The sequence below is a fragment of the Macaca thibetana genome, chromosome 1 (assembly GCF_024542745.1).
Source record: "Macaca thibetana thibetana isolate TM-01 chromosome 1, ASM2454274v1, whole genome shotgun sequence".
Classification (NCBI taxonomy): Eukaryota; Metazoa; Chordata; class Mammalia; order Primates; family Cercopithecidae; genus Macaca; species Macaca thibetana.
Window position 1 is genome coordinate 155412327 of NC_065578.1, and position 25630 is coordinate 155437956.

General features: G+C 38.0%; 2 protein-coding genes across 3 annotated transcripts in view; both read right to left on the reverse strand.

The window, feature by feature from the left end:
* LOC126949105 (complement receptor type 1-like) overlaps positions 1-25630 on the reverse strand; it is a 98922-nt gene that overhangs the window by 27191 nt on the left and 46101 nt on the right. Inside the window, exons 4-11 of the mRNA XM_050781634.1 lie at positions 22683-22768; positions 11699-12097; positions 8797-8973; positions 8603-8705; positions 7230-7315; positions 5126-5344; positions 3868-4047; positions 3154-3253 (exon numbers count right to left, since the gene is read on the reverse strand). Coding sequence (XP_050637591.1) covers positions 3154-3253; positions 3868-4047; positions 5126-5344; positions 7230-7315; positions 8603-8705; positions 8797-8973; positions 11699-12097; positions 22683-22768 — 1350 coding nt within the window. The remainder of the gene's footprint in view (positions 1-3153; positions 3254-3867; positions 4048-5125; positions 5345-7229; positions 7316-8602; positions 8706-8796; positions 8974-11698; positions 12098-22682; positions 22769-25630) is intronic.
* CR1 (complement C3b/C4b receptor 1 (Knops blood group)) overlaps positions 1-25630 on the reverse strand; it is a 235393-nt gene that overhangs the window by 27149 nt on the left and 182614 nt on the right. The gene's annotated exons all lie outside the window — the stretch shown is intronic.

The window sequence follows — 25630 nt, forward strand, 5'->3', positions numbered from 1 at the left end:
TATTGATAAAAAATGCTAAAGATTATCTGACCTTCAATCAGTCGTAATCTTTTTGCTGGTGGAGGGTCTTGCCTCAAGGTTGATGGCTGCTGACTGCTCAGGGCGGTGGTTGCTGAAGGCTGGGGTGGCTGTGGCTATTTCTTAATCTAAGGCAACAATAAAATTTGCCACACTGACTCTTCCTTTCACAAATGATTTTGCTGTAGCATGCAATGCTGTTTGATAACATTTTACCGTCTGAACTGCTTTCAAAATTGGAGTCAATCCTCCCAGATATTGCTGCTGCTTTATCAACTGAGTTTATGTAATATTCTAAATCCTTTGTGATCATTGTCACAATGCTAATGTCATCTTCACCAGGAAGAGACTTCACCTCAAAAAAAATCACTTTCTCTGCTCATTCATAAGAAGTAACTCCTCATCTGTTCGAATTTGATCATGAGATTGTAGCAATTCAGTCACATCTTTAGGTTCCGCTTCTAATTGTAGTGTTCTTGCTATTTCTATCACGTCTACAGTTATTTTCTCTACTGAAGTCTTGAACTTCTCAAAGTTATCCATGAGGGTTGGAATCAACTTCTACCAAACTCCTGTTAATGTTGATATTAACCTCTTCCCATGAATCATGAATGCTCTTAGTGGTATGTAGAATGACTACTTCTTTCCTGCACTTTTCAACTTACTTTGTTCAGATCCATCAGAAGAATTACTGTCTGTGGGAACTACAGCCTTACAAAATGTATTTTTTTTTCCTTTTCTTTTCTTTTTTCTTTGAGTTGAAGTCTCACTCTATTGCCCAAGCTGGAGTGCAGTGGCATAATCTTGGCTCACTGGAATCTTCACCTCCTGGGTTCAAGCGATTCTTCTGCCTCAGCCTCCCGAGTAGTTGGGACTACAGGCACATTCCACTATGATGGCTAATTTTTGTATTTTTAATAGAGATGGGGTTTCGCTATGTTGGCCAGGCTGGTCTTGAACTCCTGACCTCGTGATCCGCCCACCTTGGCCTCCCAATGTGCGGATTACACCGCCCCTGGCACAAAATGTATTTCTTAAATACTAAAACTTCAAAGTCAAAATTAATCCTTCAGCCATGGGTTGCAGAATGGCTGCTGTTGTCAGCAGGCAGGAAAACCACATTTATCTCCTTGTCCATCTCCATCAGAGTTCTTGCCTGATTAGATGCAAAGTCAATGAGCTCTATGTAACATTTTGAAAGGAATCTGTTTTTCTGAACACTAGATCTCAACAGTGAGCTTAAAGTGTTCAGTAAACCATGCTGCAAACATACCTCTGTTGTCAGGCTTTGTCGTTCCATTTATAGACACAGGCAAGGCACATTTAGCATAATTCTTAAGGGCCCTATGATTTTTAGAATGGTCAGTGAGCATTGGCTTCAACTCAAAGTCACCAACGGCATTAGCTCCTAAAAAGTCAGCCTATCCTTTGAAGCTTTGAAGCCAGGCATTGGCTTCTCCTCTCTAGCTATGAAAGTCCAATAGATGGCTGTTTTGCCTATGTAGAGAATCTGCTATTTATTTTAACACATTCATCAATGATCTTAGATCATCTGGACAACTTGCTGCAGCTTCTACATCAGCACTTGTTGCTTCACCTTTCACCTTTATGTTATGGAGATGACTTCTTTCCTTAAACCTCAAGAACCAACTTCTGCTAGCTTCCAGCATTTTTTTTTTTGAGATGGGGGTCTCACTCTGTCGCCCAACCTGGAGTGCAGTGGCACAATCTCGGCTCACTGCAACCTCTTCCTCCCGGGTTCAAGTTATTCTCATGCCTCAGACTCCCGAGTAGCTGGAACTACAGGCAACCTGCCATCATGCCTGGCTAATTTTTGCATTTTCAGTAGAGATGAGATTTCACCATATTGGTCAGGCTAGTCTTGAACTCCTGACCTCAGGCGATCCTCCCGCCTCTGCCTCCCAAAGTTCTGGGATTACAGGTATGAGCCACTGTGCCCGGCTGCTTCCAGCTTATTTTCTGCAGCTTCCTCACCTCTGTCAGCCTTCACAGAATTGAAGAGAGTTAGGGCCTTGCTCAGGATTAGGCTTTGGCTTAAGGAAATGTGTCTAGTTTGATCTTGTATCTAGAGCACTAAAACTTCTTCCATATCAGCAATAAGGCTGTTTCACCTTCTTATTATTCATGTGTTCACTGGAAAAGCACTTTAAATTTCCTTCAAGTACTTTTGCTTTGCCTTTACAACTCTCCAGCTGTTTGGCACACGAGGCCTGGCTTTTGGCCTGTCTTGGCTTTCAACGTAACTTCCTCACTAAGCGTAATCATCTCTAGCTTTTGATTTCAAGTAAGAGATCATGACTCCTCCCTTCATGTCAACACTTAAAGGCCATTGTAGGGCTATTAATTGGCCTAATTATAGTATTATTGTGTCTCAGGGATTAGAGAGTCTTGAAAAGAGGGAGAGAGAAGGGGACTGTCTAGTCCATGGAGCAGTCAAAGCATGCACATTGATTAAGTTTTCTGTCTTATATGGGTGCCGTTCGTAGGGATCCCAAACAATGACAATAGTCACATCAAAGATCGCTGATCACAGATCACTGTCACAGACATGATTTGGGATATTGTGAGAATAACCAAAATGCTATACACAGACACGAAGTCAACACACACTGTTGGAAAAATGATGCGTCTGACATGCTTGTCGCAGCGTTGCCACAAGCCTTCAATTTGTAAAAAGCATAGTATTTGTGATGTACAATAAAACGAGAAAGGCCTGCACTTGGTGACGGCAGCCCTAGCAAGCGATCATGCTGTTACCAGTAGTGGCTGTTTGTTCTCTCACACAGCCACTACATGTCCTTCCCTTTCTTCCAGCAATGTCTACTCTGCATCAGGGTTGTTTGTGTGCTTTGACTACTACACTCCTATTTTTTTTCCCTTCCCATCCAGTGAATGGCATACTCTTTATATGTGCACTGCCCTGGTTTTCAGCAAGGATACATATTTTTCCCCTAATCTTCTTCTATCTTTGTTCATTTCAATCATGAGTTGATACCTGTGTTCAAGCCTCTTAAAAGCAGGTGGCAATAGCCTAGTTTCCTTCCTGAGATGTGGTTAGAAGGTAGTATTGCTGTGCTGGAACTCTTGAACCAAGAGATGTTGCTGCCAACTCACCCTGTAGTACAAGAATAGTTGATTCTGGATCCAACCTGGATGTCTGTGATCACATGCACTGTGCCATTCACTGGATCTGGAGGAGTTTTACATGATTTACCTATGGGAAAGAAAGTGTTTTGGAGCCAGGTAGAGTAACCTGAACTCTCTTCAGTACATAAGGTCTCAACCTGCATGTAGGTTCCTGAAGAAAATACGCAGTTCTGATGGTTCCACAGATTTTGTCACCTTGAGAAAACTCATCAGAGCGCCTAAGGATCAGCCACCTACGAAGCCCCACTTTGAAAAAGACCTTCCCTCCAGATCTATCTAGATCTAGATTTAGATCTGTGTAGAGACCTTGCATCCCTTATCAGAATGTAAAAGTCATTTATGACATTATATACTACCAATGTATTTCAAAGTTTTCAAAGGATTTCTTCCCACCTAGTCATTCCAACAGAATTTTTCTTCCTACACACTTTTTATTTCCTAATTTAGAATCGTTTGTTATTTACTTTCCCATAGGGATTGAAGATTTTCTCTACAAATATTCCTTGAAACATTCTCATGAAGTGAGCATTTCAAGCAATAATCAAAGATGACCTACAAGAAAAACTCTTATATCCACCCATCTGAACACTTTTCAAAAAAGGTTTCTCATATCCCACATTTGAAAAAATTAAATAAGAAGCTTTGGTAGACATGGGAAAGACACAATGCAAGTTTACTCACGTTTACAGACACCTTTGGGACTCGACCACACCAGGTTATCTAGACATGTGATAGAGAATGGATTCTCGTAGTACTCAGGACGGCATTCGTACTTTAAAGATGTCCCAATGGGAAAGTCAGATGCATTGGTTTGGGTTTTCAACTTAGCAAATGGAAAATTATCTGGGGCTTTACAGTTACCTAGAGACCATGAAATCAAGAATATCGAGTTAATAAAAATATACCCAATGTGTTTCTTCTTTTCTCTCCCTTGGTAGATTTGATGACAGAAGAAAAGAAATTTCTAGTTATGAAAAAAAAAAAAAAAAACAAGAAAACACAACACCAAAAAACTTCCCTGCGTGTTTGAAGGGAAGCTTCCATTAACATAGGCTTATAAGGAAATATATTATCTGGAAGGCTAGTCTGCTATCTGGTCTTTCTACTCATGTAATTTATTTTATTTTATTTTTTCTATTTTTAGTAGAGTTGAAGTTTCACCATGTTGGCAGGCCAGTCTTGAATTCCTGACCTCAAGTTATCTGCACCCCCCTTGGCCTCCCAAAGTGCTGAGATTACAGGTGTGAGCCCCTGCAGCCAGCCAGCCTATTTTTATTTATTTATTTATTTTTGAGACAGGGTCTCTCTCCATTACCCAGGCTGGAGTGCAGTGGCACAATCTCAGCTCACTGCAACCTCTGCCTCCTAGGCTTAAGTAATCCTCCCATCTCAGCATCTTGAGTAGCTGGGACCACAGGCACATGCCACCATGCTCAGCTAATGCTCGTATAATTTAAGGTAAGGATAGCTCCGATTTAATTTTTCACATTTTTAGGAAGCCAGAAAGAGTATTCCTGCTCAGGTTCCACCTTTTGTGTCTGGTTTCTTTGTACTTCAAGGCATCAAAACTCCAATGAGAGGCTGACAAGCATGGGCAAGAACTCAAGACATTTCCTGGCAGGAGCCACTGATTTTCTAGGTCAGATTTCTAAGCCAAACATTTCAATAAAGAGATTCACCAGCATTTGTTTTTAATTCATATGATTCTAATGAAAGACATTTCCATCACTCACCGCCTCCTTCTTTTTTTCACCAGCCCCTCCAGCTGCAAAGGTCATCAGGATCTGATGTGTTGACCTACCTTAGAACCATTTGTCATTGGTTTGGCATTCCATTGTGGCAAATGCACAAAGAAATACCACATTGTAATTATGGAAATATGGAGGGCCTGCATTAGATATTCTGAACCCATTTGGGATGTGGGGAAATGAGCACTAACCCAGAATTCCACAGCGAGGGGCGGGGCTGCTCCAAACCCCATTCCCTTGAGGGTCACTTGTGCAGCGGATGGTGCTCTCCCCAGTGAGGTCGAAGGTCATCCCTCTGTCTGGGTGGGGGTCACATGTGTAAGTTACAGCTTTTCCAAAGGGAAAGACTTCCAGAGGTTTTCCTGTGTGTCTCCCATTAGGAATAACTGGAGGACTTGGACAAAAGATTTCTGGAAAAAAGACAAAAGCCCTAAGTTTCATTCAGGAGTTTCCCCAGAGGTATTCTGCAATTACAGGGTGCTATGATTGGTGTTGCTGAAAATATACTAAGGAGGTGACAGTAGACATTAGGCCTTTGAAGAGTTGGATTAAATGAGATGTCATTGAAAGCGTATTGCAAAGTGCAAAAGAGATTTTTCTATCCTGAATCTTCCAGATAGTAACGGTTCCTGGACAATAGAAACTTTACAATTTTAATGAAGTAGCAAAACATTTGAAGAAGAAAAATAACCACTTTGAAGTGTTACTCATTCATTAGTCAATATATATTAATTGAGCACTTGTCCTGTGTCAGTCACTTATCAGGATCCTGGGGATGCAGTGCTCAGGAAGGAGCCTACGTTCTTGGGAAATATTTCTCAAATGCATATATGTGTGCTAATCATCTTAAATAGGTGAAAACTTTCACTGATTACTTATTGATATTGATCATCAACCTCTGTGATAACATTAGCACTGTCACAGTGAACTGAAACGTAGTCAGGCCATTATAAAAAACTCCAAATGGATTCAGATTGCTTTGCTTTTGAAAATGTCTAGGTCTGTTGATTTATTTTCTCTTTTTACTTTCTGGGTCAGGTTTCAAGTTGTTACTCCTTTCTAGCATCTGCTGATTTGTTTAGAACAGTCTCTCCCTCATTTCTAATTGGTGTTTTTCCTTAGAACTGGAATTTGAAAGAAGCTACTTTAACTAGCAAGAGTTATGAAAAATAAGAGAAAGTTTGAGTAGTCAATCAATGAGCTTTCATGCATGATAGTAGCACAGACATTTGTCATGCTGCTTCAACGAGCACTGTATTTCTTAGACAGCAAGAATCTCTATATAAGTTTTGTTCTTACAAAATTTTCCTCTAAAAAGCACTGTAAGATGTCCAAGTATATTTCTAACAACACAAACATTTTAGTAAAATTTCATGGTTTTCTAAAGAAACATGTTTTCCAATCGTTAGAATCAAGAAATGAAGCAAAGTTCTATCTACCATTGGGGAAATTATAAATGGGTAGACTAGGAGAAATCAGTAGTCTACTGATTATTGAACATATGAGGCTCATTTTGAAAAAGTGACTTATTATTTATGAATCTCTCAGCATAAATTATTTGGATACATGTTTTGAGAATTTAAGGAGTCTCAAACTGCTCACTCTGTCTAATGTTACTCCCCACTTTTCCCTCATTCTTGATTGCTTTGATCTATTATCTATAGCACCTAATTTTTTTATTTTTTTCCTTGTCCTTCTCCCCACCTGAGTAAAATATGAGGACAGGGACTTCACTCATCTTGTTCATTGCTGTAACTCCAGTGGCTAGATGAACAGAGGCACAAAGTATGTGATCAATAAATAATTGATTAAATAAAGGCATGTTTAATATTTGTGTATTATCAAATATATACACAAATTGTAGACTGACTGCACATTGATTGGAGAAAAAAATGAAAAAGAAAGAAGGAGGGAAGGAAGGAAGGAAGGAAAGAGAGAGGGAGATAAGAAGGGAAAAAAAAACTGAAGGAAGGAGAGAAGAGAAGAAAGAAAAGAAGTAGAGAAAGGAAGCAAATTGTTAAAGCTTCACATTATCTAATCTCTCCTGACCTAGAAGCACACTACCATAGGATTTATCACAATAAAACAGAATACAAAATGACAGACAGAGATCAGATGGTTCCAAAGACAGGTGATGTACACATTGATTCACAACAAAATATTATTAAAATAAGCAATTTTCAAATCAATAATTCAGACTAGAAAATTGAAGAACCACATTAGGGGAGGTCATGGGTCAAATACTGAACCAATGAAGGGGAGAGACTGGCCTGAAATGTTACTCCTATTACTCACGTTCACACACGGGAACACTGCTATTCCAAAGGCTTTCCATTCCAGCCAAGACACAGTAACTAGCAGAGCTGCCTTTTAATCGAAATCTAAAGAAGAAAATAGTAGTGAATAGTGAGCCAAGAGGCCACATAGTTCACAATCTAAGGCCCAACCCCAAATCTCAGGATTTTGAGGACCTGAGGCCAGCAGGTGACAGATGTGCAGAGGGTACATTATTCTGGAAAAATCACAACCTCCAGAAGGGAGCAATATAGAATGACAAAATGCAGTAGCTTGGTCACATGACAGTCCTGCTTGAATTGAAAAAGGTGGTCACAAAATAGCCACCATCTTCTTGACCCAGGACCCAGGCTTGGAGTTTCACTGATTACTCATTGTCATTATAAGAAACCCAGTCTTCTAATGCAATGCCTTCCTAACTCTGAACTTGGAAAAGCAAATAAAACAACTCCCAGTTTGGACTGGAAAAGTGAGAAATAGCTGGTGAGAGAACAAAGATTGTCCTTTTGTCTCCACATCTGTGATGGCATGAAGAAGGCTCACAAGGGCAGTTTGGGCTGCTGAAGAGTAAGCGTGAATATTCTAGGGGAAAAAGGAAAGAAGAGAGGACTTGATTTTTGTCTGCAATCATCAAAAATTCTCAATGTCTTTTGGGCCCCAATGCCCTTCTAAATCTTACTGGGTGCTGGTATTTGGAGGCTGCCAAGATTCTGTGGAACATTTTGGGATCAGGTGCTTTGTTGCCCATGCTGGTCAGCTCCCATGTAGAGATGTGCACCCTATGAAGAGCACTAGATGGACATAAACAAGTTAATGATCTTGCCGGAAATATTAACAGCAGCCATCAGGACCCCAGCTCAGAGCCCAGAGCCCATGACTAGCAAGACGATATATGACTGAATTTTTAAAAATTGCTAACTTTTTACACTTTCAGTCCTATTACAAATTTCATTATTGATGGTTTAAAGAATTTACTGAAATGATTCTTAAATGATCCTAGATCTTTAGAATAAGCTTTTTGTTACTTGTATTTTTTTCTGGGAATCTCTAAATTACTCATATTCCTTTTTGCTGTTTTGAAATTCTAAAATTTTGAAAATAGGATTTTTTAAACTTACGCTGTTACCTATATATTCATATTAGTAATTATACTTGCCTTTGAACTTGCCAGTTAATATATGGCCCAGTGTCCTCTTCATATCTCATGTTATTAGTTCTATATGTTTCTTTCCTTTCTTCCTATTTATGCTTTCAAAAGTTCATCTCTCTGATTGCGTGTGTGTCTGTGTCTGTCTTTTTAAAGCCACATCAAATCTCCCCTTTTGGGACTAATTCCTAACCCCAATTTCAATGTCCAGCAAGCTCATACTCACCCTTCATCACAAACAAAATCCACTTTTGCTCCAAGCTGGAAATTAAGTGGAAATAGCACACGGCCATTAAGAAGTTGGCCCAGGAAGTCATCACAGGATTTCACTGGAGAAAAAGAAAAATGAATGGAAATAACTGGCATGTGCAGAATAAAGACGCAAGCTAAAAATATCAAGCCAGACAAGAGTCTAGGCACCTTCACATCTGGGGGCTGCAGGGCTCCAGTCTCCCTGGGGTGTACAGCGCAGAGACGCAGCCCCTCTGAGGTCATAGCCGGGCTCACAGATGTAGAACACTTCCTGCCCAGGCTGAAAGATGTCCTTGTCCCTTTGGGTACGCTCACCATGCAGGACATCTGGAGGTGACTGACATACTGGGGAGAGAGAAACAAAGTATTGCTAATTTTCTCAATGTTAAACTGGCCAAGGGAATAATAATTACAAATCTATATATAATAATAAAGTTAAGATAAGAGCTTTATTATATTGATAACAAACTAAATACACAGGGCAAGGAAGATGTCTTGCCATTAGTCATAGAACTGACACATTGCAGAACTGTGACTAAAACAGAGGTATCCTCAATTCATTGCTTTTCATCTAAAGTATGCAACTAACATTCCGCAATGGACAGTTCCTTGTAGAATGCTTCCAATTACTGTTCACCCAGTACAAAATTGGGAGGAATGATGGATTTTTATATCTTTGTACTTCCTTTCTAGAAAGGCATCATCTATTTAGTCTTGCATTTTAGGCAATAAAGGAGTGCCCCTGCCCATGTCGCATCTAATAGGTCCCTCCGTCACCTATCACACCGGTGCAACAAACAGCATCCACACATCTATTCTCATCTCCTGTCAAGGCTTCTCTCAGTGGCCACCTGACATAAGGTGGTAACGAACTATGGGCCTCTCTTCACGCTACGAAGCAAGGTGCTGTCTAGTCATTCATTTCACTCCAGTGAGAAGATGGGCAACTGTTGAACAAAATCTAAAAGACCTACTGTCACCATAATGAGAGTGTATATTTCAGGCAACATATTGTAACGGTAGCACTGGCTCTCTCTTAATATAGTTGATCTGAACTCAGGAAATCAGAACACATTTGGGTCTCAACTAAATTACATGAAACTGCTATAAAATGGAAAAAATAATTTCAGTTTGGCTTTGAGCAGACCAGTTCCCTTTTCTGGACTTCAGTTTTCTCAAGCATCTGGGGCACTGGACTAGAAAAATGACTTCTTTAAGGAGTTTGTAAATACTCTGATGCTGTAATGTCCATTTTCAGGGTTCATCACCCAGTGTTTCCTTGACTAATCAATGCCTGGTGATGTAATATTGAGGTGCTGTGCTGGATAAATTTTTGTTGGCTCCCAGTCTCACACTTTTGGACTGTCTTTTGGCTGCTAGCAATGGAAGCCTTAAAACTACAATCATTCATCTTCCTTGATAGCTGGGCTCTGGTTAGGTTCTGCCAGTTGGAGGCATATATACCGAATTAAAAGGCAGGATGAGAGTAGAATCTGTTCTACTTCTAGAGGTGGCTCAGGCAGTGGCGGTATAGATGGCTTCAGTGAGCAGTTACAGCTTCAGTTCTGGCGATGCCAATGACGTTGGCTCCAGCAATATCAGCTGCATTCTGGCAGCAGTGGTGGCTCCTGCAGCATTAGCAGCTTTCAGGGAGCTGGCTGCTCGGTGGGAGGGGCTGGCCATTTCAGCATCAGTACAGGCTCCTGTGCTCTAGACTGGCAGCCACCGTAGCTCCCTGATCTCTGGTAACTCTGCCTTCGTCTTATTGCTTTTCCTGCCCTTCTAACATCTTTGTGACCTATTAGCTGTGATATGGTTTGGCTCTTTGTCCCCACCCAAATCTCATGTCAAATTGTAATTCCCAGTGTTGGAGGAGCCTGGTGGGAAGTGACTGGATTATGGAGGTGGTTTCTAATGGTTTAGCACCATCACCCTAGTGCTGTCTTGTGATAGAGTTCTCTCGAGATGTGCTTGTTTAAAATGTGTAGCACCTCCCCAGTTGCACTCTCTCTCCTGCCAGCCATTTGAAAATATGCGTGCTTCCTCTTTGCCTTCCACCATGATTGTAAGTTTCCTGAGGAGTCCTCAGTCATTCCTCCTGTACAGCCTGCAGAACTGAGAATTAATTAAACCTCTTTTCTTTATAAATTACTCAGTCTCAGGTGGTTCTTTATAGCAATGTGAGAACAGACTAATACAACCTGTATGAAATCCCTCACTCCTTGAAAGTATCTAGAGTAAATTTTGATTTCATGACTGGATGCTGATTAGCAAAGCCAAGTCTCTGGAGTCAGGCAGACTTGCATTCCAGTCTTCAGTCTGCAAGTTAAAAGTTATCTGATTTCCCTAAGGCACATTTTCTCTGTGAAACATAGAGGCCAGGCACAGTGGCTCATGCCTATAATCTCAGCACTTTGGGAGGCCCAGGTAGGTGGATTGCTTCAGCTCACGAGTTCAAGACAAGCCTGGGCAGCATGGTGAGACTCCATCTCTATAAAAAAATACAAAAATTTTAACTAGGCCTGGTGGCATGCACCTGTAGTACCAGCTGCTTGGGAGGCTCAAGCAGGAGAATTGCTTGAGCCAGGGAGGTGGTGGGTGCAGTAAGCCATGATCTCACCTCTGCAGTCCAGCTTGAGTGACAGATCAAGACCCTGTCTCAAGCAAAACAAAACAGACAAACCTAGAAAAACTGGTAACTACCTAATAACTTTGTTTTAAGGATTAAAATTCACATGTAGCCTGTATTATGATGCCCCGCCGGAAAAATTTACTCATTTTCTATCAGCAGTTATTGTACTCAAAGGTAATTAATAGATCTGTTTGTAAGAACCCCAAAGAAACATCACAATGCTTGCCCAGGTTTAGCTTTGCTTCTTCATTTCAGCACATGTGCATGTACACACACACACATATATACACACCTTCTGAATTTCATTTTCACTACCTAAAAAATTTGTTCCCCCACCCTGCTCACCACACATCCCTCCGCCTGAACAAATACTAATCTCCTGATCCAACAGCAATGCATGTCATTTGCAGGGCCTTTCTAGGCCTCAGTCAGACTCACCCCTGGAGCAGCTTGGTAACTCTGGCTCCCATTTGTTCAGGGCCTGGCATTGCACACGGTGGGGTCCTTTCATAACAAAGCCAGGCTGACACCTAAACTCCACAACTTCGTTTAAGGAAAATAAGCTTCTGTTGACAGACACCAATATTCCATTTTCCACATTTGGAGGCGTGCATTTGTTAGGTATAATGCACTGAGGGGCCGGGCCGCTCCAGATGCCCACTTGATCATCTTTGCTTGTGCAGTATATGGAGGGCTCACCCACGAGCTCAAACAGCTTTTTCCTTCCGCTTCCAAGATTGCAGCGGTAGGTCACCACGGATCCGTAGTGAAAATACTCTCTGTTAGTGCTAAAGAAATCTCCATTGGCGATGGTGGGGGGTAGCCCACAAGGAATTACTGGGAAAAGGAAGAGCATAACAGTCAATTTAAATAATGAATGACAAAAATCTCATGAGTCACTAAACTGTAACTATTTTTACATTCATTATTTGCTTTTAATCTTTGCTAACATGTAGGTACATTTTTACAAAGTTGTAATTTCGGTGGGCAAAATATGATGTGTCCTGCCTTTCTTACTTATGTGATTTCCTATAATATTTGCATGCATGTATTCACTCAATCCACATTCTTTTCATTTTACATAGCTCTTTGATTATAGTATTATAGAGTTTACACCATTTTCTCCTACTCTTTTCCATTTGCTTTCTTAATTTGCATTTTTGTTATTAACTGAGGTTAGCTGTTTTAGGAAAACAAAATATAAAAACCTTCACTAAAAGATAAATTATAAGGGAAGAGAGAAGACACAAATATACACAGTAGGAAAAGGAATTTAAACATTGTTATGGATATGAGAATATTTATAAAACTGTAGACTACTGGGGGTTAAATATTTTGAAAATCTAAATGATATAAATGGAAATATAAATTGCCAATATTCATTCAAAAAAACGTAGAAAGCTAGAATTACCCAAGAAACATGTAAGAAGAATAAAAAAAATAAGTTCTATCGAACTTTTAAGTAACATATGCTTCCAAATGTAATTTCAATATTTCACAACATACAAAAGATATAAAACTTACCAACTCATTTACTCAAATCTAAATTTGATACAGTAACATATCTGTGTAAAAGTGGTCATTTATTAGTCCACAAAAACCCCTAAATGTATGTTAACATACAGACCAAGACATAGAAGAATAAAGCCTAGCGTGTTTAAGTGAAGTCCTGTCATGATAGGAGAGAGATAACAGATATAAACAACATTTGAAGAAGTAATAACTGAGAAATTTCCAAGACTGATGCAAGATTACAGATTCAAAAAGTTATACAGGCCTGGCATGGTGGCTCATGCCTGTAATCCTAGCACTTTGAGTGGCCCAAGTGGGCAGATCACCTGAGGTCAGGAGTTTGAGACCAGCCTGGCCAACATGTCGAAACCCCGTCTCTACTAAAAATACAAAAATTAGCCAGGCACAGTGGCACAAGCCTGTAATCCCAGCTACTGAGTTGGGACGATTGCTTGACTCTGGGAGGTAGAGGTTGCAGTCAGCCAAGATCGCGCCACTGCACTCCAGTCTGTGTGACGAGAGTGAAACTCCATCTCAAAAAAAAAAAAAAAAAAACAAAAAAAAAAAAAAACACCTATATAAACCCAAGCAATACAAAGAAATACTTACCTAGACACAACATAGTAATATTGTAAAAAAAAATCTATTTTAAAGTGTAATCCATTTTAAAAGCAGCAGGAAACATGGACAATAACCTTCGAAGGAACCACAATTAGAAAAATGTTTAAAGAATTTGTTGTCAGAAGATCTACAATACAAAAATGCCAAAGAGACTTTTTCAGACTGAAGGAAAATAGTTTCATATAGAATTTATAGAATTGCGGTAAGAAGGAAACACACCAGAAAGAGCTTATATGCGGGTATGTTTTCATTTAGGATCTTTATGATAGAGAGAACCTCTACAGTGATTAGAAGAAACACAAGATGGAAGTAAAGATTTTATTACGGGCTGGGGGTACACGGTACGCCTGAAGATCACAGAAAGGTTAGTCAGTGCAAGGAATGGAGAGAGAGAGAGAGAAGGGGACACATCGGCCGACACCTTTATTGGCGACCGGAGTATGACCCAGCAGGCATCTCCCATGGGGAGTTCCAACTGGTGAGTTTAAAGAAAGCAGGCACATGTTCCAGGAAGGCATGCTGCGACTGAGAGGTGGTCACGGCAGCATATCTGCGAAGTCCATGCAGGGCACAGAGGTCAGGGATGCGAGTCAAGTAGGTTTTATCTAGCTGTCCCATAGAGAGGTGGTCACCAGAAGGCAGTTTTATAAGGCAGATATCTGGCTCGACCACGTTGAAAACTGGGAGGAGGTACAGAACTAGAAAGGGCATTAAGGGTGACTAAGCTCTGCTTCTGGCATGAGAAAGCTAAACATATTCTAAATGGATGCTGAGGCAACATAAAAATTATAAGAATTCACTACCGTGTAAATATAAATAGAGACTGTTTTTATAAAGACAACGACAATTATGTCTTTGAAATATAGAATATATGTAAATTGTTAAATCAAGTGTAGCCTAAAGCCTTACATAGTTTAAGCTCAGCCTCAAGGTTTCTCTGTACACTGCGAACTGTAACAACTGAAGATGTAAACAGACCATAGACTACTCTTATGCCAATCATCGAGTTTTGGCCAATCAAATGTGGCCAACTGTTTGAACTGTCTTCAAATAAGGCAAATGCTGAGCTATAACCAATCCGGCTGTTTCTGTACCTCACTTCTGTTTTCTGTGCATCACTTTCCTTTTTCTGTTCATAAATCCTCTTCCACCACGCAGATGGACTGGAGTTTCTGGCCTACTGTGGCTCGGGAGGCTGCCTGATTTGTGAATCGTTCGTTACTGAATTAAACTCTGTTAAATTTAATTCAGCTGAAGCTTTTCTTTCTGGAAAATGTATGACAACAATACAAAAAGAGGGAGAGGACACAAATGGAATTAAATATTAATAGTTTGGGTACTTGCATTGTTTGGAGAAAGGTAAAAGCACAATTTTAGTAGACTATAGTAAATCAAGGATGTCTATCTCTAGAGTAGTCATTTAAGAATAAAAAATGAAATATAACTTAAAAGCTACTGGGGAAAATAGAATAATAAAAATACTTGATGAATTAAAAAATGTGAGAAATGAGGAATAAAAGAACAAACACATGAAACAAATAGAAAACAAATAACCAAGAGTTAGACTTATCAGTAACTAGATTAAATTTATTTATGTATTTTTAATTTTAACTTTAATTTTTATTATTAAATTTAAATGTTTCAAACACTAATGAACAACAAAGGCTGAATAAAACAACAAAACTTTACTATATGATGTTTACAAGAGACAAGCTTTAAATATAAGACAAAGAAAGTAAGAAAGAAGCCTGTATAGCTATATTAATGTACAAAGTAGATTTTAAGGCAAGAAGTATTATAAGAGGTAAAGAGAGACATTTCATTATGATAAAATAGTCAATTCAGCAGAAAGAATAAACCAAAAATTTCATGTGTTTAATAACATGTTTAAAATACATAAAGTAAAGATTGCTAGAACAAAGAAGAAAGACAGGCAAATTCATAGTCACAGTTTGATATTGTAATGGGTTGAATAACCACTGTTCACCTTAAAAAATATCTATGTCCCAATCTCTGAAACCTGTGAAACGTGACCCAGTTTGTAGAGTCTTTGTAGATACAATCAAGTTAATGATCTTGAGTTGAGACCATCCTAGATTGCCACGGTCGCCTCTAAATCCATGCCCAGTGTCTTTACAGGAGACAGAAGAGCAAAGGAAACACACAGAGGAGAAGGCGACTTGAAGATGGAGGCCAAGAAGGAAATGATGCATCTGAAAGCCAAGGAACATCAAAGATTGCCAGCAGCCACTGGAAGGAAGTCTGGAGAGAGGCACAGAATAGCTTGCAGATGGAAGCAATCCTACTGACATCTTAACTGGATTTCTGGCCTCCAAAGTGTTAAGAGAGTAAATTTTTCTTCTTTGAAGCCACCAAGTTTGTAGTAATTTGTTACAGCAGCCCTGGGAAACTAATACAGATATTTTACACATGTCTCTCTATAACTGAAAGAACAAGTGGAGGGGGAAAAAAAAAGACTCTTCTAAACCACATTTTCCTAAATGACATTTCTAGAAAATGAAACAAAATAAATGTTCGGTCTTTTCAAGTGCATACATAAACTTTTACCAAAATGGTCCATATTCTGGGCCATAAACCTTGTCTCAAATGATTAAATTAATGAAAGAATGATACCTAGAAGATCTCCAAATATTTAGAAGTTAAGCAATGCCCTTCTAAATAGCCTATGGGTCAAAGAAGACATCAGAAGGTAAATTAGAAAACTTTTATGTACAATGATAATAAAAATATAAAGATTGTGGGAAGTAAAATAGTTTTAGAGAAAAATGTATAGGTTAAATGTATATATTAGAAAAATAAAGGTTGAAAACAAATTATCTAACCAATATTAAGAATTTAGGAGTGGGGGAGTAAACAAAGCTTAAAGAAAGCAGAAGAAAGAAAATAAGCAGAAATCAGTAAAAGAGAAAATAGTCATACATTAAAGAAAAAACAAGAAACTTAAAAGTAGTTTATGTGAAAAGCTTAGTAAAATTGATAAAACCCCAGTAAAACTAATTAAGGAAAAAGAAGCAAAGAGATATTACAAATATCAGAAATTAATTACCATAGGGGAATCACTACAGAATTACAGACATCCAAAGGATTTTCTAATATGAGGATATAATAAACAGCATTATGCTAATAATCTAGAAAATTTAAATAAAATGAGTAAATTCTTTGAAAAATATAGCTTACCCAAACTAATTCAATATGATATAAAATAATAGTTTTACAGCTATTGAAGAAATTGAATCACTAATTGAAAACCTAACAACAACAACAACAACAACAACAAACCCTCAGGTCTCGATTGCTTCACTGCTGACTTCTTCCAAACATATAAGGAAAAATAATATTAATGTTACACAAATTATTCCAGAGACTAGAAAAAAAAAAACAATTTTTAACACATTTTACTAGCCCAACATAATCTTGATGCCCAAACCTGATAAGGACATTAAAATAAAACCAAATTATAACCCAAGATCTCTTGAGAACATAAATGCAAATTTTCTAAACAAAATATTATGAAACTGAATCCAACGATATTTCCAAAGGATGATACAATGATCAAAGTGAGGTTTACCTTGACTGATTTTAAATATTAAATCAATGTTACAACATTACAATAAAAATATGAGCAATCCTGCACACACACACCACACACGCTCACACACATTCCATAGATAGGATAATCATCTACAACACATCACAAGCAACATAGGATGATTCTAGGAATTCAGTTTGTTTGCCCTTTAAAGATCAATCAATGTAATATATTACATTAACAGAGTGAAAAAGAAACATGATAATCTCAATACATGCAGAGTGATCAATTAGAATGAACATTCATGATAAATATTTTAGCAATTAGAAGTAAAGGGGTATTTCCTTAATCTAATAAAGGATATCATACAAAAATCTACAGCATACATCATTATTTATGATGACCATTAAAAGCCTTGTATCCTCTCTTCTATTCAATGTTGTACTGGAGGTTCTAGCCAATGCAGTAAAGCAGGTGAAATAAACAAAAGACATAAGAAAGGAAAAGATTTAAAAACTTTGTCAGATTCATAGATGACAAAATTATGCAGCAAATTTTAAAAAAATACAGAAAAACTATTCAATTTAAAAGTAAATTTAATAAAATTGCTGGAGCTGAGATGAAACAGGTGCATATCTAAGAAGTAAATAGAGAATAAAATTTTAAAAATAATATATAGTAATAAAGATAATGAAAGATGTACATGACTTCTATAAGATAAATTAACAAATATTATTACAAGAAATTAGAGAAGACTTCAAAAATCGGAGGATATATCATGTTCATAAATTTAAACTTCAAAACTGTAAATTTGTTAATGTCCACAAATTGATGTACTGAGTCAACAGAAACTCAATACAAATTGAAGTAGGATTCTTTATGTGGAAATTGGTAAGCTGATTCTAAATTTCATATGGTAATACGAAGTGCCAAGAATCACCAAGTAAATCTTGAAGATGCACATAGTTAGAAGATATATGCCACCAGATATCAAATCTTAATGTAATGTGATAGTAATTAAAATCTTAATGTAATGCTGCAGTTTTGTTTTGTTTTGTTTTGGTTTTTTGCCATTATAGTATGGCAAAAACCAAACCAAAACAAAAACACAATGTATGGTAAATAAACCAATGAAACAGAACCTCCTTGGAATGAGAGCCACATATAAGGTCACCTGACTTATGGCCATGGTGCCACATTTAATAAATGATATTAGATCAATTACCTATCCATAAGAAACAGGGTCTCACTCTGTCACCTAGGCTGGAGTGCAGTGGCACCACCGTAACTCACTGAAGCCTTGAACCCCTGTACTCAAGGGATCCTCCCACCTCAGGCTCCCAAGTTGCTGGGACTATAGGCATGTGCCACTGAGCCCAGCTAATTTTATTTTATTTTTTGTAGAGACAGGGTCTTGCTTTTTTACCCAGGCTGGTCTTGAACTCCTGGCTTCAAGCAGTCCTCCTCCCTTGGCCTCCCAAAGTGCTGGGATTATAGACGTAAGCCACCTCACCTGGCCCAATTGCCTAAGTAGAATAGAAAAAGCAGTAACTTGGAAAAAAGACCCATAAATTGAATATTATTAAAATGTAGAACTTCCTACAACAAAAGACATCATTAAGAATGGAAAAAGAAAAAGAAAAGCCATAGTCTGAAAGACAACATTTGTGTTCCATTTATTAGAAAACATGAGAATATTTAAATAACTTCTACAAAACAATAAAATGATAGACAAACTAGTCAATAACAGCCAGAAGTTTGGAATAGGCACTTCACAAACATATGAAAAGGTACTCAAGATCATCAATGAAATATAACGTAAAAATAAAAAAAATCCGACAATCCTTCATGCAGCAACAAAAGTGACTTCCAAATATAACACTGAGCAGAAGCCGGACACAAAAGAGTACCTATTTTTTGATTCCTTTATAAAATTTAGGAAGTGGCAAAACTAATTATTAATGTAATAAATCAGAATAATGGTTACTTTGGGAAGATAACTGGGAAAGGGCATCGGGAAGGCTTCTGGGGTGCTGATAGTGTTCTATATCTTAATCTGAGTGTCATTTACATGGATGCATTTAATTCGTAAATAACCATTGAACTGCATAATTAAGATGTATGCACTTTACTGCGTATATGTTATACTTCAGCAAAAAGTCTACATGGTACAGGAAAATTGTTGGAAAAAAAAAGACCTCCCAACAAAGTAAACTCCAGGGCTTTTCTGGTGAATTCTTTTAAACATTTAAAGAAGAGATAATACCAATTTTATATAAACTCTTTCAAGGAAACAAATACATGAAACACTACCAGCTGGCTTTATGAGACTGTCATAAGTTTGATGTCAAAATCTTAAAAGGACATTACAAGAAAAAAAGTTACAGTCTAATCTCTAAAATAGGAATGGAATGAAGAAAGTGTTCTGGAATTAATTGGCGGTGCTGGTTGCCCAATGTCTTAGTCTATTTGGGCAGCTATAACGAAATAATATAAACTGATTAGCTCGTACACAACAGAAATTTATTTCTTTTAGTTGTGGAGGCTAAGGAGTTCAGGACCAACCTCTCTGGCAGATTCAGCATTTCCTCCCATGGCAGGAGGGGCAAAGGAGCTCTTCTGGGCCTCTCTTATTAGGACACTAATCCCATTCGTGACAGCTCTGCTCTCATGATCTTATCACCTTCCAAAGGCCTCACTCCTTAATGTCATCACCTTAGGGGTATGGATTTCGACATATGGATCTGGGGTAGACTCGAACATTCAGACCATAACATACAACTTTGTGAATATACTAAATACCACTGAACTGTGTAATTTAAAAAGGTAACTTTTATGATACATGAATTATACTTTAATAGAAACATCTAAAATGTGCTATTAAAGCATATTTGTCATATATAAAAATGATTAAATATTATGACCAAGTTGGTTTATTTTAAGAATGTAAAATTGAAATTCAAAATTATTTGCCTTTCAAAAATGTACTCAAAACAGTTTGTTACATTAACAGAAAACAGAGAAACAGATATAATTACATCGATACATGTAACTGAAGTGTTTGATAAACTTCAACATGATTCAAAGACAAAAAATTTTAATAATGAAGAATATGTGAGAATGTCCTTAATTCAAAAATGATTATCTACAAAAAGCCTACAGTAAACACCAGATTAATGGTGAAATGTTTTAATCTTTCCCTTTGAGATGTGGAACAAGACAAGGATGACACCTATTGCTACCAATGTTCAATGTTATATTGGTGGTCCTAGCCATGTGGTAAAGAAGAAAGAAAATAAGGAAGAAGGAAAGCAGGGAAGGAGGGAAGGAAAGGAGGGAGGAAGGGAGGGAGGAAGGGAGAGAAGGAGGGAGGGAGGGAGGGAAGGAGGGAGGGAGGGAGAAAGAAAGGAAGCAAAGAAGGAAGGCAGGCTGGCAGAAGGGAAGGAGGGAAGGAAAGAAAAGAAGATAAAGAGTTAAATAAAATTATAATTATCTGGGGGTTTTGTATAGCGTCAACCAGGCCAATTTGGAATTAAGTTTTCCAGACTTAGTTTCTCTGTATGGTTCTGGACTAGGGTTACAGCATGAGAAATTAGCCTGATATTTGAGAGGCAGAAGTTAAGCAACAGCCATTCCACTCTGAAGGTCATCTTTGGATAGAGCTGGTGAGGCACAGTGCAGGAGTGGAGGGTTCAGAAGATAGACCTTTTACCAGAGGCTTGAGGAGTACATTCACATGGGGAGTTTCAGCATCCTCTGCGACGGCTCATTCTCTGCAGGGCAGGAACGACAATGGGAACTGTTGCCATTGAACTGGGTTCTCTGAATTCACTCGGGGACCAAAGGACCTCAGGGTGGCAGAGTCCAAGTAGCAGCACTTAATTGCCAGAGACAATGGGGGTTCTTGTAATGGATATTAGAGCTGAAACAGTAATCAGAATGATTTGACTGAAGAGAATATTGTTACTGGGCTAATTGATCATGGAGTCTCTAAAACCGAAGTAGATGGATAGCCGACTAAAGTGTTATATGATTTGTATAAGCAGAAGAGATTTAGGTCAAGTGAATAGAAGTCTGACTTGAATTATTGTAAAAGAAGTTCATTGTTCATCAACAATTCCTAAACTTGAACAGTTTATAGACCCAGAGCAGCACGAATGGATGGGAGACTGGATTCTTTTGAGGAAGCACCTGCTACACAATCAAAAGCATGTATTGTAAATCTTCCCCTAGACTTCTCCAAGAAGACTTGAAGTCATTTACCAGGATTTAGATATAGAGAGTTTACAGAACTAGAAACAGAGATAAAAACATAGATACAGGTATAGGTGTATTATTATATTTTTTGTTTTCTCTATTTTACTATTTTTTCATATTTCCAAGAAAATTTCTATTCCAATTCCATGTTATCTTATTATAGATTTCAAATAACATGGAAGGTTTCCCAATTTGTTTTACAGAACAGCAAAACTGTTTCTTAAAGTGGATAAACAGAGACAAATGTGTGACCAATGTCATTTGTAAATTTAGATTCTGAAGCTCATAAACTTTCTAGTAAAAGGAACAACATTTTTAAATAACAAGAAGAAAAGTAAAGTCTTCAAGTTATCTAAAGAGAACAGTAAGACAAAGATGTTATACACTATATTTCACTGAGCCTCAGCCTGGCCCTCGCTACACAGGTGTATTACTTTTTAATAAAATGAGATCTTGCCATACATGCTGTTCATCTGATTCTTTTCCCACATAAAACACATCTCTTTCTAGTCATTAAGTGCTTCTTTATGCTGTAATTTTTTTTATGGCTGAATACCATGCCAGTGTATGGATATACTTTTTTCCATTCTGCGTAGCTATTTTATGTTTCTTCAGGAATTCTTTATAGTGGTCATTTGAACACATCTTTTTCCTCCTAATAGATTATTTCCAAACCATCGTTTCAAATATTTTTAACTAGGTTGCTCTAACATTTTAACTAATATAAATGATGCTGCAATGAAAAGTTTATACCAAACTGCTTTAAAAAGTGTGTGATTATTTCATTTTTCCATTACTTTTCCATTCTGCATAGCTATTTTATGTTTCTTTGGGAATTCTTTATAGTGGTCATTTGAACACATCTTTTTCCTCCTAGTAGATTATTTCCAAACCATAGTTTCAAATATTTTTAAACTAGGTTGCTCTAACATTTTAACTAATATAAATGATGCTGCAATGAAAAGTTTATACCAAACTGCTTTAAAAAGTGTGTGATTATTTCATAAGTATAAATTCTAAGAAGTAGGTTAAAATATATGCCCACTTCTGAGGTTAATAGTGCATGGTGCCTTTCGAGAGGATGTGTTGACCTCGTGGTGCGTGAGAGTCCAGGTTCTTCCACAGCTTCACTAACCTTGAAAAGCATAAATGTTAAAAATCTTTACTGATTTGCCAAGCAGGATGATTATTATACTGGAGGTGGTAGAACCACCATAATTTCAAATTTATTGAAGTAAAATCAAGTTTGAAGGATTTTATGTATTTAAGCCCCCAGAATTAGAAAAGACACATCCCAGGATAAGGCAGAACTTTAAGCAAAGAGTTGCCAGGAACCCTGTAGGAATATTCGAGAACATTACCGCTGTCTTCAGCCATGTGAAGGACAGATTGCACAGAAGGAATTCGGTTAAGATTTTTATTATTCCAGAGAAAAATTAGAATGTATCCGTAAAAGAAATAGGAAGGGATATTTCAACTCACTCTCACAAATAGGTGTTTCATTATCCCAAATGGCAGTATTGCCTGAGATGATGCATGTGGCAGACGAGGAACCAATGAGTCGGTATCTAGAGGCAAAAAATAAGGAATATTAGGTTCCAAAGACGCAGGTCAACTATCCAGTTAAATTACTACTTCCAGAGATTACACTGTTACAGAATTCAGAGGGACATTTTCCACTTGTCAAAGAACTATCTATCACCTTCCCAAATTTCACATTCTTGGGACTTTGTTATTTTCTCTTCCATGCCTTCTCAGTTGGGTGGGCTTTCTCTTCTTTATTACCTTATGATATATTTTTATATAAATCAAAGATGAATTACAGTTTTTCCTATACATTTCATTTTCTTAAAAGACAACACAAGCTTCTTGAGTTCAGGGAAGTTGTCATATATATACATATGTATATGTGTATGTAGTCCTGTTGTATGTATTTCTATGCCTTGTAAGTATTAATGTATAGCTGCACAGATGGACTTTTATCAGTAAGATTCATTAAAGTAGGCCATTCACAGTGGTTCATGCCTGTAATCCCAGTGTGTTGGGGGGCTGAGGCAGGAGGATTGCTTGAGCTCAGGAGTTCGATAGAAGCGTGGGCAACATAGTGTGACCCTGTCTCTACAAAAAATTTATTAAAAAGCCAGGCATGGTGGCACATTCCTGTAGTCCTCGCTACTCAGGAGGCTGAGGCAGGAAGATTGCTTGAGCTGGGGAGGTTGAGGCTGTAGTGAGTGTTGATCATGCCACTACACTCCAGCCTGGGCAACAAAGCAAGACCTTGTCAGTAAGAAAGAAAAAGAGAGAGAGAGAGAGAGAGGGAGAGAGAAAGAGAGAGAAAGAGTGAGAGAGAGAGAGAAAAAGAGAGAGTGAGAGAGAGAGAGAAAGGAAGAAAGAAAGAGAAAGAAAGAAAGAAAGAAAGAAAGAAAGAAGAAAGAAAATGATTCGTAACTAGAACCAAAGGCAATCCAAGCTGATCAAAAAGAATTGAACACTTAATTGATACTTAAAATGTTAAAGTTAGCAATTCTCAATTAGTATATCTCAAACTGTTCAAAGTGTGCCATAAATTTGGAAGAATTTATAACATTTATTTTACTTCACCTGAGGCTCTCTGTTGTAATAGATGGTTGGGCCAAACTAGTCATAGTGAGGGTAGGGTCAAACTTGATAGTACTATACATGAAGGAATGAAGCAACGTAAAATAACAGTCATGGTTATTGGTATAGCTGAGAACTTTGTTTTATAAATATGTAGGAAAACCTGGTGGCATAAAGCTTTATTCAAACAACAAAACAGTGCCAAATGGAGATCAAATGAATAGTGAGAAAACAGTGGGTCCTTTTGAAGACACTTAACACATTGTTACATTATAGTAGCTATTATGTTGTAATTATTAATGACTTCAATATCATTTTGGTTATTTATTATTATTATTATTTGTTTATTTTTTTTTTTGAGATAGAGTTTCACTCTTGTTGCCCAGGCTGGAGTGCAATGGTGTGATCTCGGCTCACTGCAATCTCCACCCCCTAGGTTCAAGTGATTCTCCTGCCTCGTCTCTCAAGTAGCTGGGATTACAGGTGCATGCCATCACACCCGGCTAATTTTTGTATTTTTAGTAAAGACGGGGTTTCATCCTGTTGACCAGGGTGGTCTTGAACTCCTGACCTCAGGTGATTCGCCCACCTCAGTCTCCCAAAGTGCTGGGATTACAGTCAGGAGCCATTGAACCTGGACTTATTTTGTTTTTATAAATTAATTAATTTTTTTTTTTTTTTTTTTTTTTTTTTTTTTTTTTTTTTTTATTAGTCTACTGTTAAGCTTCTCCGGGGTACATGTGCAGCCTCCTGACTAGCTGTGCAGCTAATTTTTTTATTACATACGGGGTTTACTGTGGTCTCGATCTCCTGACCTTGTGATCCGCCCGCCTCGGCCTCCCAAAGGCTGGGATTTTGCTGTATACCCATCAAGAATGTGCAGTTTCATAGGTATACACGTGCCATGGCGGTTTGCTGTACCCATCAACCTGTCACCTACATTAGGTATTTCTCCTAATGCTATCCCTCCCCAAGCCCCCCACATACCAACAGGCCCCAGTGTGTGAGGTTCCCTCCCTGTGTCCATGCGTTCACATTGTTCAATTCCTACTTCTCATTTTGTTTTTTAATGCCTTCTAGTATACCACCCAAAATGAAAGCATTCTCAATTGCGCTGCCAACACACATGCACACAAATAAAGAACAAATGAAGTGAAGAAGGGCTGCAATCCTATATGTGCGCCTCCTTCTGTCTATTTGTCTTAGGAACAAGACATCCTGGAGACTCCTCTGGATTTTGACCTCACTGAGGTTATTTCTCCAAGTGTTCTTTTTGATTTTCTAATCACGGGGGTTGGGATAGGAATGGTGAAGCAAGTCCAAACTTAAGTTGGCATTTTTTTCCCTCCATACTATTGTTCAGTGTTGTAGTACTGAACATTTTAAATATGAGTCAAAAGATAACTTTATGTTCGCCGATCAAGGGGAACAGATAGAAGAATATTTTAATTTATGAAGCTTGTGTCCCAAAGTAGATTAAGTAATTGAACAAATAATGGTTTGAACTTTTCTCATTCAGAATGCTTATGAGGAAGTAAGGGAGAGAGATAAAATCCATGCTACTTATTTTAAGGAGAGGCAGGGGTTCTCATGTCCATTTGAACAGATTGAAGTCTTCACATCCTACCCTATCTTTTTGGATCTCCCGGGGAAGAGAGAGTTGTGGATTCACAAAGTTAAGCCATGGTTCAGGAAAAGCCATGATCATTTCATTTTCAGAAACCACACACAGCATGTGGGTAAACATGTCTAGACTTTTGGGAGTCTCCTCCCCAGAGCCCAAAGAGGGACAGTGAAGCCTGGGATATTAGTCCCATTTCCATTTTCCTTCT